The sequence below is a fragment of the Bombus vancouverensis genome, chromosome 7, assembly GCF_051014615.1.
Source record: "Bombus vancouverensis nearcticus chromosome 7, iyBomVanc1_principal, whole genome shotgun sequence".
NCBI classification, from domain to species: Eukaryota; Metazoa; Arthropoda; class Insecta; order Hymenoptera; family Apidae; genus Bombus; species Bombus vancouverensis.
Genome location: NC_134917.1, coordinates 11844093 through 11861222, shown reverse-complemented (window position 1 = coordinate 11861222; position 17130 = coordinate 11844093). Strand labels below are relative to the sequence as shown.

The window sequence follows — 17130 nt, the reverse complement described above, 5'->3', positions numbered from 1 at the left end:
CACATCAAAATCTTTACTTCCCGCCAAACGCGGCCGTAATACCTAACTGCAATGTTTCAGTGTAGGGAATTTAGAATCTATAAATTGGCAAATATGTCTATACGCACGTGTTGACATTATTTGACATCCTCTATCGTGAATTGTCCTTCGAAAGCTTTTGTATATTGTTTTATCAACAAAATTTAGATTGTCTTGTGTGAAACTATCTACCCTATTCTATAAATTATTTCAAGAAATGTAAGTAGAACAGCTGTTTCTTGTTTAATGTATCATATGAAAATATATAATATCGTTATATCAGTAAATTCGTTATTTCCGTTGGTTTGTAGGCATGTCTGTTTTTGGATTGACAGCTGCAATAAATAAAGATATGTTTGAAACTATATATGAAGCATGTCCATCAGCACTATTGAATTCTCTAAATGATGATGTTACACCACTTTGCATTGCTGCTATGACAGGTGATAAAAATTTATTTTTCAGACTAGTAGAAGTAGGATTTAATGTTTCAAAAAATAGTAAGATATTACATTTTGTTTGAAATTGATACGATTACCATGCATAATACTGCTGGTAGAGTTTTTATTCAGTTTTACCATTAATTTTTAAATAGATGACTATACTTATAGTACGATGAAGCAGTCGATAGTACCAGAAATAAAAAACTTGGCAAAATATTTGAACACAGAAGATTATTGGAATGGTAACTCAGGTAACATTCTTATAGAAAAGGAACCAGATAACAAGGACTGTTTAAGTCTTTCCAAACTAGTGAACGAAAATAATAGTAATAAGTCTCCTTTAATTGTTCATAAGATACCGTTAGTTACATTTGATACTACAATGTGCAATAATGTCATCTGTAACAACAATGTCATAAAAGATCCAAATAAGCTTTCAAAACCTTGTGCATTAAGTTTAGAGACAATACATTCAGAAATGAATTCGTTCAGAGTTGTTTAATTTCACTCACATTGTCTTGCAATCTGAACAAACTATATTTATATATATATATATATATTCCAAATATATATATTTTACACAAAATAAACATAATGAGGAAGTTAATTTGAATATAAAAGATGAAACAAAAGATAAACAGTTATTTGTAAATGAAGATGAAGATGAAGTAATGCCAACTTGTTCAAAAAGTGGAAAGAATGTAAGTGAATTACCCTTGCAGAGGTATATTAGTTATTGTTCTATATTATATACAGAATAAGTATGATATTTTAATTTAACTGTATTGTTTGCAAAGATTACAGTCCATTCGTCCGCAAGATTTAAATATTCAACGCAAAGAAGATGTGCCTGCATTTAGTCCATTGCGCCAACAAAATATTCTTCCAAATATGTATGATGAAAATGTATTTGAAGAAAATACTCCAACACCACCACGTTACAGGACACCTCCAAGAGGAGTAATTTTAACACTAGGTTTACAGGCGTTTCGTATATACCTATCTCTATGAGCATCCGTCAAATTGACGGGTAAACGAAAATACACATTTTTCTTTAAAAAACCGATTTATTCAAATTAAATCTGAAAGGAGCAATATTAGGCTTCACGTTTAAATAAATTATTAATAAATATAAAGTCTTTTTTTTAAATTATCACTAAAAAACTAACAATAACATTAACACTAGGTTTGCGGGAATTTGACGGATTTTGTACTTCGAAATGAAATATCTCAAGAACCAAGCATTAATTTTAACCACTTTGCATTTTCCGAAATATGGAACAGGTTTATAAGTAATAGATGAGCAATTATTTCCAACGAAAGCCCGGTGCAGATTTACACAATATATGCCGAATAAGCCTCATAAATTTGGCATTAAATGTTGGTTAGCAGTTGATATCCAAACAAAGTATATTTTGGATGGTTTCCCTTATATGGGGAAAGATGAAACTCGATGCTCAATAGCGTTGAGTGAGTTTAGTGAGTGAGCTAAAATTAGCCGAACCATATTTACAACGAGGCAGAAATATAACGACAGACCATTTCTTTGCAAGCATCCCGTTAGCTACAAAATTGCTAGCATAAAAAACAACTTTGGTTGGGACCATCCGGTCGAATAAAAGAGAACTGGCAAAACCAGCAAAGGAAAAAAAGGACAAGATAACTTTGTTTTCCTCAGATTTATATAAATCAGAAAGTTGCACACTTACCGTGTATAAAAGTAAACCTAAAGTAAAAGTCCTCCTTTTAAGCACAAAACATACAGGTGTACGAATAGAAGATAATTATAAACGTGTTCCAGAAACCATTGCTTTTTACAATAAAACAAAGTTTGGTGTGGACGTCGTTGACCACATGGCACGCAAATATAGTGTGAAAGTAGAGGGTTTCCGATGGTCCCTTCAAGTCTTTTTCAATATTTTGGATTTGGCAGCGATAAACGGGTGGATATTATATAAAGAGTGCACCAGATCGAAATTATTCAGAAAGGAATTCATATTTTGTTTAGCCGTGGAATTAGCTGGAGAAAACAAGGAGAACATTTGCCAAAGATCAGACGCTTCATTTCTGTCACCTTCAAAGTCAGAAGCGCGAAAAAGTTGCCAAGTGGGTTATTGCAAAAAAATAGAAGTAGTAATTATTGTATATATTGCAAAAAGACTGTATGCGGAAAATGCACAAACAACATTCAGTATATTTGAAAAAAATGTGCTCAATAGATATGATTACCCTGTACCGTTAATGTTATTATTACCTTTTTAGTGATAATTTAAAAAAAAACTTTATTTATTAATAATTTATTTAAATGTGAAGCCTAATATTGTTCCTTTCAGACTTAATTTGAATAAATCGATGTTTTAGAGAAAAATGCATATTTTCGTTTACCCGTCAATTTGACGGGTCCCGTAGGGATAGGTATACTACATACAGATTTCAAAAATTAGGAAGCCTAGGAAAAAATAATTTTTTGTGTAAATTCTTTAGATGAAATGATTAATTTACGATGCAAAATGGTTAAAATTGGTGCTATGGTTTTTGAGATATCTCATTTCGAAGTTCGAAATCCGTCAAATCGACGGGTGCTTACGGGACCGTCTAGTGTTAAATTCCGAAGAAGCAAAAATGTTTGTCTTACTAAAACATTACGGATTAGGTCAATACCTGCCTATATTTCTCGAACAAAAAGTATATATATTATTAAATTATGTGTGTTATATATATATATGTATAAAATTTTATTACAAATTAATATTGTACATTTATTTCAGGTTGTCATTGATTTGTTTATGACGTTAACTAATTTAGATGTACGATTTAATTGAAATTGGTATAAAAAATGAAACTGACAGAAAAGCTATATTAGAAGTGATAAATAGATCATAAAAAATCTGCGATACAAAACGAATTTATTACCTTTTATTAATTATATCTAATTACATATTATCATTTTATTTGTTATATACTAAAGCTGCTTTAATGTATAAACGTAAAAATATAATATGTTATGTTATAGCATATTAGTATTATTTTTTATACTAACTTAGTACCCTTAAGAACACATATGATACATTTCTATTTTTGCTTATAAAGATACATTTACATACGGAATGGCTGTAAAATTGTCGTATTCTTGATGTGCGATAATACTTTATTCATAAGTACACTTTTCTTTCCTTTAGAATTATGTGGAATTGAACGCTCTTTTAGCCAATCACTCAATTCACTATTCTTCATTTGATCCAACCGATTCATTTTTACCATTGTCTGCACAATATTGTTTTGATCTTATTTAATAATTATATGTAATTTTAACTTAATCATACGGAATTTAGGAACATAAGTGCGTGTATACCAGTGCAGATGAGCTGCTATCTTTATCAGATTTAGCCTTTGATAGTTTCTCCTTCAGTGTTAAATGTTTTTGTCTTTGATCCTTTTCCTGCGGTAGCTACTTTTAAATAAAGAAGATTGAACGCAAAGCATAAACAATGAAGGTATAAATAAAAGAAAAAGTAAGCTATGATTTTTGTGAGTTGAAATATATATATATTTTTTACTAACAATAAGGAGAATAAAACAAAGAACAATTAGTTAGATGCAGAAAAAGTTACCTATATTCAGATAAAATAAGATACATAATACAAATTAATGTTTACCTAAGTAACACTTAAAATACAAAAAAAGCCAAAAATATACAGAAAAAATGTATTTGATTAGTTTAATATTATGTTTCAGTTTACTAATTACTGTAGAAATAGTACTAGAAATAAAATATTTTATCATTTCCTAACATATACACTTAGTTTAACGATACATTATACCAAACATGTTAATGTGTGTATGTCATTTTTACAAAATTATAAAGATAATTTATTCGAGAGATATAAATAAGCTAATTTACACATGTGCATGCATTATGTCCAAAATATACGTCTAATGGCTTTAATATTATTTCCGCAAATTATGCATTTTTTGAAAGCAAGTGAACAATACTGGCAAGTTGCTAAATGCCCACAAGGTAAAAAAATAATCGTCGATTCCTGTTCCATGCAAACTTTACACGAACGAGCATCTTTCAATGCCTGATTTTCTTCTTCCAGGAAAGCTAAAATAGTAAACAGTATATTTAAATATAATACATAATAAAATTGATTATATGTATACGGATTTCATACAAATTAACGAATTTGTGATCAATCTATGTTTTTATTTTAATTACTTACCAATTTTCTCTTGGAGGGTCATTTCATTACTATCATTTTCACTATTGGATCTCTCCGGATTCCCATCTGCAATTTCTATCGGTGCCTGAAATAATTATAATGTACATAAGTATATATTGGAATTATTAATTATACACATTGTTAATTATATATATTGTTCAGGATTTAAGTTTTTGTACTTACTTCTGCAGGAGTTTCATATATCTTAAAGCCTATTACTTTATTAACATATTCCCAGCCCCGTACTGTTAATAAATAACAACAGTTGGGAGACAAAATTGCATGCTCTTCCCATGGATCTTCATTTCTCCAACCAGCTTTCATACTTCCACAATGGAAACAGATAGTGAAATCATATACTCCGGTGTAGAAGAAGCCTGCATCGGCTAATTCTTCACTTGACGGTTTCGTATATGTAGGCCATGTTTCGAATGAATTTAGTCTGGATTCGTAAGTAACATATTCCAAACTTTTAGGTTTCCTAACATTTTGTAGTCCCAAACGGCTAAGTTCATATGCCGTTGGGTACTTTAAATGTAAAAATTGATGGTCATTAAAATCAAATGACTCATGATATTGTAAACCATAACGACAAGTTATATTGCTATTTCTTCGTTCTGTCTGTAGAACTTTATCAGGATCTACTCCAATTGGTACATTATCACAATGTTCATTGCGGATAAATCTGCACTCTGGAGAACACGTCTCATGAATCTGCATTGGAATATCACCGTCTGACCAGTCATGTATCATCACTTGACATTCAAAGCATCTCACTATATCTATTTCACCCGTATAATAGAATCCTGCAGCTGCAAGACTGACAGGGTCAACGGAAATTTTAGGCCAACTTCGAAAACTCCAACGTCTACTTGCTTCAAAACGATAATCATCGTTATTTTCTTCGATGCCATGTGAGGTGGACGGAACCGGCGACATTGATGCCGTCGACTGTATCGGTGATGTTGAATCAATCACACTTGCTGAAGATCCCGATGGTACGGCAAACTCATCCGCCGATATTGAATCAACCGGCAAAGTTGAATGATCATCTTGGCCAGCAGGAGGAGATTCTGTCCCATGTCTCATTAAGTTTTGGAAGTAATTATTAGGAAGCATTTTATTGCACCTTAATGTGCCTTCGAACCTATTTAAAAGAAAACGAATTTGAAATATCTACTAATTGGAAATGACTTAAGAAATATTGTACGTGTACAATTGATCAAACAGAAATATATTACAGACAAAACTTACGAATATCAGATGTTGACGTTCCGCTTCAACAGCACCCCAACTCTTCAAATGGAATCTTGACAAATATTTAATATCTTAGTCTTGTATATTTTATATTTTTCGATTTACTAAAACTGCGCAATCGTACGAACGAGCCACACAAACTCTTCGACCATCAGTCTAATACTGAATCTTGCTGCTGGCATGTACCGGGAAGCTACTACCTGTTTTTTACAAATCTTATCCCTACCCACAGTAGCCGGCAGCAATAGACTCCTCCAATGCACTACAAGGCATCCACTGTGCAGAGTGGGCATGTTGTCGACCAATCAAATTTCACCGATGCTCCGCCCCTTACTGAACTGTACTGCACTGTGTAAAATAAAGGAGGCTCGCTAGGTACAGCGTGAAAGTATATCTCTTATTCACTCAGCTCCGAAAATTATGCCGCTTTTGAAGGAATTCTTATTTCATCCATTTTTACTTGGCAATATTAACACGTTGTTTAAAATATCAGTAAACACTGCTGCGCAGTCTAGAGAGTCAAAGAGAACGACAAAAAATTACGATATATTATTAACAGATATAATAAAAGAGAAAATAACAATAGATGCTTGCTAAGATGTTCTAATCGAGTTTTCGTAATATCTCTAGTTCGACATCGTCTTCCTACAATTCTTACCGGAATTTCCATAACGTTCTGCTTCAGATTTGCAATATTCGGAAACTCCTAATCCGTCCATTACTTCGGTTCAAGTGACCACAGTCCTAATCCGACATTTACTTCCTGAGTATAATATATGGGTATGGGTGTAATATTTGGTAGAAGGACAATTGCTGTCGTAAACAGTATAGTCTAAAGTCCTAGGAAACCGTTATTTTATGGCATCCTACACCGGGGCGTATACCCTGCCCCGGTACTAGTCATCGCGGATTATAATGAAATTATTTTTACAAGTAAGTACGCAGTTCTTCAATATGTGAAACAACTCACACAGGGTTTATGCAGGAAAATTCAACCGTTTGTAACATTTTATAAATTTATTTTGTGATAAAGTTCTCTCGCGATGCGAATAGTAAAACGCTGTAGCATTATGTTATATTACATTATACATATTATATCATATTATATATGTCGGAGATGGAAGGACAGCGGGACTTTCCGTCGGGAATGCTGGGAAAAACCTCCCATCACCATAGTCAAGATTTTAATGTTTAAGCAATAAAAATAAGGAAAACAACTTTTAATGTTCCAACCTGGCGTTACGACGATGGGTTCAGGTTTAAGGTGGCAGAACGGGTCACCAGACCTAGCCACGGTCACGGAAGGACCGCGTACCTGACAGAGGTACGGAATGATTTGATGACTCTCCTTAAGAACAAGGATTGACCCGAGGAGCGGGGACAGGAGTATATAAGGGTAGGTTCATCTGGATTGAGAGAATTTTTAGTTAGTCGTTGAGCGAATTGCCGAGTAAGTCACGTTGATACTGATCATCCCGTGGACCGTGGATTCGTTATCGAACCTGGGTTCGTTGTCACCATCGTTTCGGACATCCTATTGCCGTTACTCAGAGCCTCTTGTAGTGCCCGTATTCGCACTGATAAATACTAACCACATCCACGACGGTAAAGTAAGTAAAGGTTCATAGAACACCCCAAAATGCCAACCTGACTCCGACATCGGAAGTGGGATCAGTGCTGGTTATAACACTGCAAGTGCTTACGACCGATTCCGCTGCATGATGCGCAGCTGTCAATTTGATTACAGAGAAAAATCCTTAGAAAGCAGTGCCCTGAATACAATTCTCAATAACGAGCGTCGAATCGATTTCTACATAGTGGAAGCATCAACTGGTGGATCAAGTCATCCGGGTGAGTCGTTTCCATTTTACCCCGATTTTTGGGAGCCGAGTGTTCGCTGATTAAAGAATCCGTGGTCTTGAGATTTTCTGGCAAAAGAACGATCTGTAGAGGGTGGAGTCGAGTCCGTGATGATTGCGGCTGGTGGCTGTAGATGTCGCTGCTGAGGGTACTGCTATGTTTTCTTCCTATTTAGAATCGTGGAATAAAAATCGGACTTCGGTCGCCGGGATTCGATCCCGCGTTCCGAACGTTCGTAACCTAATGCGCTAACCACTGCGCTACCGTCGTCCGTTAGTTGTTTATGTCGAGTAGTGGTATTTGTGCTACAGAATAGCCTCGCTATGTGTAAGACAAATAATTAATGCTTGTAATAAAACCGCCGAAGACGAGATCGATGTTAACGAAGTTGACAATGGCGTACGTGGTAGAGATAAAAGTCGATTAATCTTCCTTTGAGAAGATCCAAAGATTCATTCGTTACGGGCTTCCTACGTACTCGCGTAAATACAGGCCAGTTAGAAATACAATCAATTGATCCTAACATTACCGTGCAAGGAACCCTAATAGACTTCGCGAGGAAGAGCACAGAATAGTACGTGAGAGGATAAGCGAATTAACCAGAGCCAAAAATCACGGGGCCTGGTAATCCACCGTTCGCGAGCCCCATGTTACTCGTGAAGACGAACGACGGTTCGGACAGATGATTGGTAGATTTTCGAGAACTAAATAAAAATACGGTCGCGGACCGGTATCCTTTACCCCTTATTGCGAATCAAGTCGCGAGATTGCGAAAGCAAGATGTTTTATTGGTCTGGACATGGCCAGCGGGTTTCGCCAAATCCTTATTCATTCTAATTCTAGGAAGTATACAGCATTGGCTACCCTCGTAGGACGATTTGGACGATAAATTGTTGTTTTCTTCAAATTCTGTTGTGTCTTTGTTTGGTCCACTCGACGTCTTTTATTTGCATAACATGGTTGCGTGCGCGCCTAGTGTTTCTTTCGGAATCGATATTACGCTGACTCCATCGAAAACAGGGATTTTGCATTTTTGACAACCCTAATAATAAAAAAAATATTTTGCATCTGTTAATGGTATCATCATTCTGTAAAAAGTTAATCAAAATAGGTGTTTTTTAATTGGGTACTTTTCGTAGACCGCGGGGCCTTTCGAAACGCGAGCCCGGGTTCCGGCGAAAGCGCTGAACCTGTCTTGCGCCGGCCCTGATCCACGCAAGCCCACATCAAAATCTCTATTTTCCACCAAATGCGTCTGTAATACCTAACTACAACGTTTCAATGTAGGGAATTTAGAATCTATAATTTGACAAATATGTATATATGTACAAGTTGTACATTATTTAACATTATTTAGTGTAAATCACCCTTCGAATGTTTTTCTATAGTAGTTTATCAAAGAAACTTAAATCGACTTGTGTTGCAAATATCTATCTAATTTGTGTTGTAAATTACTTCAAAAAGTATAAATATAACAGCTGTTTCTTCCATATCTATGTAAAAAAATATTAGATGAGTTTTCAAATAATCGATATTCTGTGATGCCATCATTTTGTTTAACAAAATTTGATTAATGTTTTTATAAATTAAAAAGATATACAAAATGTTATGCTTACAAAATGTTTATTTTAGGATTTACTACCACAGCACATTTTTTTGTAATATTGTATATTAATACACTGTTTTTGTCTTTTTGTACAGTTCCCCAGATCTACCAACATGCAGATCTTCGTTAAGACCTTAACAGGGAAAACTATTACTCTTGAAGTTGAAGCTTCTGACACAATAGAGAATGTGAAAGCTAAGATCCAAGACAAAGAAGGTATTCCTCCAGACCAGCAGCGTTTGATCTTTGCTGGCAAACAACTAGAAGATGGAAGAACTCTTTCAGATTATAACATCCAGAAAGAGTCCACGCTCCATTTAGTGTTGAGACTTCGCGGAGGAATGCAGATCTTTGTCAAAACACTTACTGGTAAAACCATTACCTTGGAAGTAGAAGCTTCTGACACAATAGAGAATGTGAAAGCTAAGATCCAAGACAAAGAAGGTATTCCTCCAGACCAGCAGCGTTTGATCTTTGCTGGCAAACAACTAGAAGATGGAAGAACTCTTTCAGATTATAACATCCAAAAGGAGTCCACGCTCCATTTAGTGTTGAGACTTCGCGGAGGAATGCAGATCTTTGTCAAAACACTTACTGGTAAAACCATTACCTTGGAAGTAGAAGCTTCTGACACAATAGAGAATGTGAAGGCTAAGATCCAAGACAAAGAGGGTATTCCTCCAGACCAGCAGCGTTTGATCTTTGCTGGCAAACAACTAGAAGATGGAAGAACTCTTTCAGATTATAACATCCAAAAGGAGTCTACGCTACATTTGGTTTTAAGACTTCGAGGGGGAAACCACATTTACTCTATGGAGCACCATATTTCACATAAAGATTGGTTACTTCGATTTGTCATTGAAGATGCTAATCTTTCTAAGAACAAGGTGAACCTGTGCTGCAGTTAGTAACATAATAGAGTTGTGTCCTTAATCTGCCTTGATACAAAAGTCGATCGGCTGTGTTTAGTGAAATTGATAGTATTGATAGCTCCATTATATTACTCTTTTATGTATATTTCATATTTGCTACTACTTGCTATCACTATATGAGTCTATATTCTTTATTTATTCATGTGTAATGACAAGATTAGCAAGTTGTATTGACCCAATTATATGTAACTACATATTCTTGTAACGCATTTATGTTCATTAAACAATTATAAATACATTCTTGGCATAAATGGTTTGTCTGTATCACCTCTTATTTACTGTATCATAAAGTATATTTGAATATTGTTTATTGTGAACAAATTTTGATCTATAGTTTTTCAATTTACCATTGTATATTGGAATGTATAATTTGCGTTTGTATATTTCATTTGTAATGATTTTGGACAATTGGAAATGATATTTTTCGAAAATATGTATGTCTGTATGTGTGTGTATGAGATAGGTTCCCAATATGTAAGATTTGGAAAATTTTAAAAATATCTCAAATATATTTGTTTCATGACAAATATATCAAATTTAATTGCTTTCATGAATGTTAACTTTGGAACTTACTTAAACATTTAAATTTATTACATTCGCAATAACTTGTATACAAGATTTTTCTAAGAGAAGAAAAATTAATTTTACAATATTCAAATTTTTTTTATAGTTTTCTATCGCTTTAAGCTAGGGAATTTAAAACTTACGTTTAGTAATATCAGAGACATATGTGGTATTAAATACCTAGGATCTACATATATGTATGTTTTACGTCATTTCACGTCCCTTTCTCTGGCTTACTTTACTATATTGTCTACCAAAGACAACGTTCGTCGGAATCTGACTTTTTGAAGAACTTAACTTGCTTTAAGAATTATTTGGAAGCGTGTAAGTATATTGCATAGTTTTTTTTTGTAATTGTGCATAAGAATCTTAATAAGTTGTCAAATAATCAATATTTTTCAATTCCATTGTTAAGTCTTCATTTTGCATTTGCAGCATTTGAATTTATGAACATTTTCCTAAATCGGCTTCCAACTGCGTCATGTAACATCGATTACATTCCATTACATTACAAAAAACAGTTCATTTACAAATCTAATGCAAAAGCTTGTTCCTTTTATGACATGTATATATATATATATATATATATTCCAAGAATTCCATCCAATTAAGAGTTACATAGTGACATTCCACTTCTTGTACATTGTTCAATCTTTTTGCGACTTCGATTAAGACACCATTTTGATACATTATTAATCCACTACTTAGTGTTAACCAAATGTTTAATTTTAAATCATATTTTATTATTATACAAACAATGCAATATTTGAAGAGTAATATACAAATTCTTTAAGAAAATAACAATATTTCAATAGAGTAACATCATACAAAAAATATTTATTCTTTCCATCTTCCTTTAACAAACAAGAATTTAAATTTATGTTACACCATTATCATCCCATGTCATTAATCTTGTGATGCTTATGTCTATTTTCTTCATTGTTTCTTTATATAGTTTTCAGATCTACCAACATGCAGATCTTCGTTAAAACGTTAACAGGAAAAACTATTACTCTTGAAGTTGAAGCTTCTGACACAATAGAGAATGTGAAAGCTAAGATCCAAGACAAAGAAGGTATTCCTCCAGACCAGCAGCGTTTGATCTTTGCTGGCAAACAACTAGAAGATGGAAGAACTCTTTCAGATTATAACATCCAGAAAGAGTCCACGCTCCATTTAGTGTTGAGACTTCGCGGAGGAATGCAGATCTTTGTCAAAACACTTACTGGTAAAACCATTACCTTGGAAGTAGAAGCTTCTGACACAATAGAGAATGTGAAGGCTAAGATCCAAGACAAAGAGGGTATTCCTCCAGACCAGCAGCGTTTGATCTTTGCTGGCAAACAGCTAGAAGATGGAAGAACTCTTTCGGATTATAACATCCAAAAGGAGTCTACACTCCATTTAGTGTTGAGACTTCGCGGAGGAATGCAGATCTTTGTAAAAACACTTACTGGAAAAACCATTACCTTGGAAGTTGAAGCATCTGACACAATAGAGAATGTTAAGGCTAAAATTCAGGACAAAGAGGGTATTCCTCCAGACCAGCAGCGTTTGATCTTTGCTGGCAAACAACTAGAAGATGGAAGAACTCTTTCAGATTATAACATCCAGAAAGAGTCCACACTCCATTTAGTGTTGAGACTTCGTGGAGGAAGTTCCAAGCTATTTTAAGAGTACAATCTATCGGAAATGTTTAGTAAAATTGGTAGTATTGATAGAGTTATTTTACTTTACTTTTTTTTATGCTTATTTCATATTTAGCACTGCTTCTATAAACTTATTAATGTGTAATATCAAAAAGGACAAATTGTAACTATGCAATTGCATATGTATATTTACACATTCTTGTAATGCAATTTTGTTCATTAAATATTTACTAATATATTTCTGGTATAGAGATATTTGTGTCTGTCCCTCCTTATTTAATGGAAATATTGATTCAAATATTATCTATTACTAATATTGTATTATATATTTTCTGGTCTAATACTGTATAAATCAATATTTATTTTGTTTTGTTACTTAATCTAACTTAACTTAATCTAACTAACTGTTACTTAATCTGTTAATATGTATTTTGTTTTGATACTTAATTTGCAATCTATGCTTTGATAGAATGTTACGTCCAAACGTTTTCTGCATATTTACATATTTTAAGTACGCATATTGAACAAATAATTGAAAAATTTTGCCTCGTTTTCCTTTAAATCGGTAAACATGGAACCAAATGCTGTTTCAAGAAGTCTGGCAAGAATAAAAGAATTTATCTGACATATATATATAAAATAACGCATATAAAGAAAGTATATTTTTCTATTGTTTTGGTAACAGGTTACCATATTCATGGCTGCCTTTGCAATTCAGCAAATTTACGATATGAAAGCGAACGCAAGACGTGGCGGAAAGTTAACACAAAACGCTCTAAATTCTTTTTATAAATTCTTTCCTTCCCTTTTCCTAAGTAAGTAGCAACAATAATTTATGACAATAGAATAGAATAGACGCCAAGTTCGGAGTCCTGTATTAGAGGCTAGGCATTACCGTAATGTATAAAACTCGTGATCACTTTCTCTTATAACAAACTGAATTACTTGGCGTGCGAAGCCGTTTCATACAAAAGAATATTTTTAAAAAGACGCGATTCCAGTACGTGTGTACACAGATTTATTTATCTCTTACGGCCGTTAACAAGATCGCATTCTTTTTAATTATCACAATGCAGCATGTATAATTAATGAAAGAAAATTTTCATTGTTGTTAAGGTAAGCTGTTGTTATTTAATCGTAAACGTGTCTTATTTCTCGCCGAAGAATATAAAGCACTGTTCATATTATTTCGTAAATAGCGGAAATTGTTTAATTAAATGACTATTGCTATACATATAGGATATAAATGGATTGCGGTATGATCGCAATGTGGAGGGATGAGTAAGTGCAAGAGCTTTTGCAAATCAAGTCCATTCTATGAATCCCTGGGGACTGCAACTACAATAAATATTATTATTATATACATATGTATGTTTTAAAATGTAATTGCGTATTTAATTTCATTAGTGGATTAACGCAGTTGTGTTCATGTAAGATATTACTCTGAATGCTGCGACCCTGTATGCATTTCTTTGTTTTCCTATTAAGAATAATACAGACGGACATACGATCGCAGCGGGATCGCTCAGCAAAATGTCACTCATGTGCATCGATGATTATTCGCTAACGACGATAACAAAAATTGTTTTCAACGATAAATCAATATCAAGAACGTCTAATTTCAATTACATACAATGAGCGAGCGAAATAACAATAAATTATATTTCATTCTTGCTTGCTACGCTCAACGATGATTAGTGATCATAATTAAATGTTCATCAAAATACGAGTCATCGATTATACACATGATACTTACGTCAGGAATAAACATCGGTCCATTTCTACATTCGGTATAGACGTACAATACAATTCGTGATATTTTTAAATACCGTAATTATTATTGCGCTTTCTTTGTGTTTCTTATCTGGTCGGCTTGGACAATGCGTATGCGTAAGAAGCGTAATCAGAAACGTAGGTTCGTTAACGAGCCCTTCAAGGAAGGTTCGTTCTCTTACGGTTAATTATTATTATCCGACCGCGTGAATCGCGTGACCAGCGTCGTCCCACAGCCGTGAACCCGGAACGGCGTGCATATTTCCTACATAAAGGATTTCTTTCTTTTTTTCTTGCCATTTTCTGTCGAGTTTTTTTTCTTCTTTTTTTTGTTCGGTGAGATTCGATCGACGTGACCGCGACGATGTGGCGATCGTTAAGATCGTCGACCAAGTCACGGGCGAAATACCGCGGAACAAGTGAAATTGTATCGCGTTGAAACGTTCCAAATAGAAAGTGCTGTGCACAGCCTCGTGATTGCTACACCACCTCTCCCCCAAACGTATTCGCGTCCGATCGAAATGGCAAAATACAAGAAGCGATCCTGTCAACGTTAAGCGAGCCGTTTATTTGTCAAATAACTTGAGAAAATTATTGGGTTGGCAACTAAGTGATTGTAGGTTTTGTCACTAGGTGGTATTGACAAAATCCGCAATTACTTAATTGCCAACCCAATAAAAGCACAGGACGAAAGTAGAGAATCTCGAACAAACGAGAAATAAGAGTAATAAATGTTTAACGTGAAAAGAAAAAATACATACGTATAGTATGATTGTGATTAAAAATTTGAGATGAACAAATTGATAAAATAATAATGAGTTAGAGATATGATCTAAAGAAAATAGTATTGAATATTTGAGTACACGATAATAGTAAAACGTTAAAATTGAAAGAGAAAGTAGAAAATTACCTAAACTGTGATAAATATGGAAACAGTAAATAAGACGGCAAGGAACGGGTTAATAACGTTATTGGTAATTTGGAATAGAAAACGATTGTGTCACAAAATTACGGATATAAGTGTAAATGTTTACGTTTTTATTCTCACGTTTCTGTGAGAAGATAATCGTTACTTTTGCACGCTTTAAGGGGAAAACATTACGTAAATTGTGGTGGTAAATTACGTTTCTTGTATAATTTAAATGGAGTTACAGTGAAATCCCAATCGATCATGTTTAAAGCGATTGTTACGTGCAGAGTAGATACGCGGAACGATGAAAGTGCATAGCAATAAAATGTGACATTAAGACGTATTTTTTCTTATATAAAACGTTCTATTGCGTTTTCTTTTCGATCGAGAAAATGCCAAGTGGGAACGGTATATCGCGAATATGTTCATTCGCTGAAAGACTGGTTCTCTAACGCGACAACAGGGAAGATAATCTTTTTTCAAAAAAAATTAAAATTCTCTTCACTTTCGTCTTCAATATCAAAGAATCAAATCACTATACACTCAGCAAAATGCTACTATTATATTATTATTATTTTTTTTTAATTATTTAATTTGCACTTTACAATTTGTCCAGCTGAACATTCGGTAAATTTTTCTAGCTTAATTGCTAAATAACATGAACCGGCTGGCAGCGGAAACGGTCGACACATCAAGCATAAAAAGAAGATTAAAAAGGAAACACCCAACAGATCTCACAAAGGACATAACCTAACAAACACGATAATGGTACCCCGCTGGGGGTAGCCACCCACACGTTATATTAGTATACCGTTATAATATTTTACCAAATGTCCTACTGGACAAATTGTAAAATTTAAATAAATAAATAAAAGAAAAAATAACATGTGGATAGCTAACCTCAGAGGGATAGCATCTTCGAGTTTGACTATTTCATTTCTTTAGTGAGGTTAGTAGGGTGACTATTATATTATGATATTTAACGTACATATTTTCACTTTACATCTATATGAATAAACTCAAACAACAATTTTTGTTTCAAGTTAATGTTCAATCTGTTTCAAGTTAAAGGGTAGTCCGTGATACAAGACGTGAATATCTCCGGAAAAATGATTTACAAGTGAAAATGAAAAATGATCCATTTACGAGTATATCTGAAAAACGCTTTTATCGAATAGAACAGCGAACTTTTTCATCTCCAAAACAAATTCGTCATTGAACACTCTGTATTCCATTGCATTTTAAATATTTTCATGTTATTTCTAAATTTGTTCTCCTAAAATTATTTTAATTGTTTAGACTCGTCTAAGCAACCGGATCTTTAATCGTCTTGATCCTCGTAATTTTCTTCTCGTAGAATCCCCTTTGCGAAATATCTTTTTCCCGCTATTCAGATGCGATCAATCGAGGCGAATGCAGAACCAAAAGGTCGCGGATTCCCACGTTGCGAAAATTACCCTTGGATAACGGCCATATGTGAAATGTTAGTGATCTCGGTCGTGGGTGGTATCTACGGCATTCCGTTAGACGTTGCACCCACCTTTATTCTATAATGTGGATCACAGTTGCGGAAAACGCTTTTACACGCATCGAGTGTCTCGTACTGTGTGCCTCATCGGTGTATCGAACACAGTGCACGATGTTTTACGTAACTCTTCATTCTAAGAAAATTGTTCTAACCCACGGTTTAATCGCTGCTGTTTCGAATTTAGCCGTTTCCTTTCGCAGTTCTTCGAAAGTTAATTTCCATTGTTCGATGGTAAAACGCTTACGAAGTAAGATATATTATTATCCAAATAAGTTTCTACAGTTTGTTACGTTCGGGATAGAAGGTAAAAGAAATATCATTAAATTTCCGGAAATTTCACGTAGAAGTAGGCGATTCGATCGCACGG

The 17130-nt window shown here is 34.0% G+C and overlaps 2 protein-coding genes and 1 pseudogene across 3 annotated transcripts; 2 read left to right on the top strand and 1 right to left on the bottom strand.

Moving 5' to 3' along the window:
- The first annotated feature begins 104 nt into the window (after positions 1–104).
- LOC117155955 (uncharacterized) lies at positions 105–3476 on the top strand (annotated as a pseudogene). Its single transcript, XR_013058785.1, has 6 exons — positions 105–237; positions 330–461; positions 614–1185; positions 1259–1437; positions 2946–3146; positions 3230–3476. The product of XR_013058785.1 is annotated as an uncharacterized LOC117155955 (transcript).
- An 899-nt stretch (positions 3477–4375) lies between these two features.
- LOC117155956 (baculoviral IAP repeat-containing protein 7-B-like) lies at positions 4376–6234 on the bottom strand. The gene is made up of 4 exons (XM_033332475.2): positions 6083–6234; positions 4868–5831; positions 4685–4769; positions 4376–4566 (listed from the first exon to the last, which is right to left on the bottom strand). The coding sequence occupies exons 1-4, from the start codon at positions 6232–6234 to the stop codon at positions 4376–4378; spliced, it is 1392 nt and encodes a 463-aa protein (XP_033188366.2).
- Positions 6235–9505: 3271 nt separating this feature from the next.
- LOC117155996 (polyubiquitin) lies at positions 9506–12790 on the top strand. The gene is made up of 2 exons (XM_076619792.1): positions 9506–10203; positions 11875–12790. The coding sequence occupies exons 1-2, from the start codon at positions 9521–9523 to the stop codon at positions 12575–12577; spliced, it is 1386 nt and encodes a 461-aa protein (XP_076475907.1). The 5' UTR covers positions 9506–9520; the 3' UTR covers positions 12578–12790.
- The last annotated feature ends 4340 nt before the right edge of the window (positions 12791–17130 follow it).

Coding starts and splice junctions, on each gene's coding strand:
- LOC117155956 (XM_033332475.2), bottom strand. CDS start 6,234: ATGCCCACTCTGCACAGTGGATGCCTTGTAGTGCATTGGAGGAGTCTA. Junction 5,832..6,082: donor ATTAGACTGATGGTCGAAGA/GTTTGTGTGGCT, acceptor TCTTTTAAATAG/GTTCGAAGGCACATTAAGGT. Junction 4,567..4,684: donor GACCCTCCAAGAGAAAATTG/GTAAGTAATTAA, acceptor TTACTATTTTAG/CTTTCCTGGAAGAAGAAAAT.
- LOC117155996 (XM_076619792.1), top strand. CDS start 9,521: ATGCAGATCTTCGTTAAGACCTTAACAGGGAAAACTATTACTCTTGAA. Junction 10,204..11,874: donor GTTTTAAGACTTCGAGGGGG/AAACCACATTTA, acceptor CAGATCTACCAA/CATGCAGATCTTCGTTAAAA.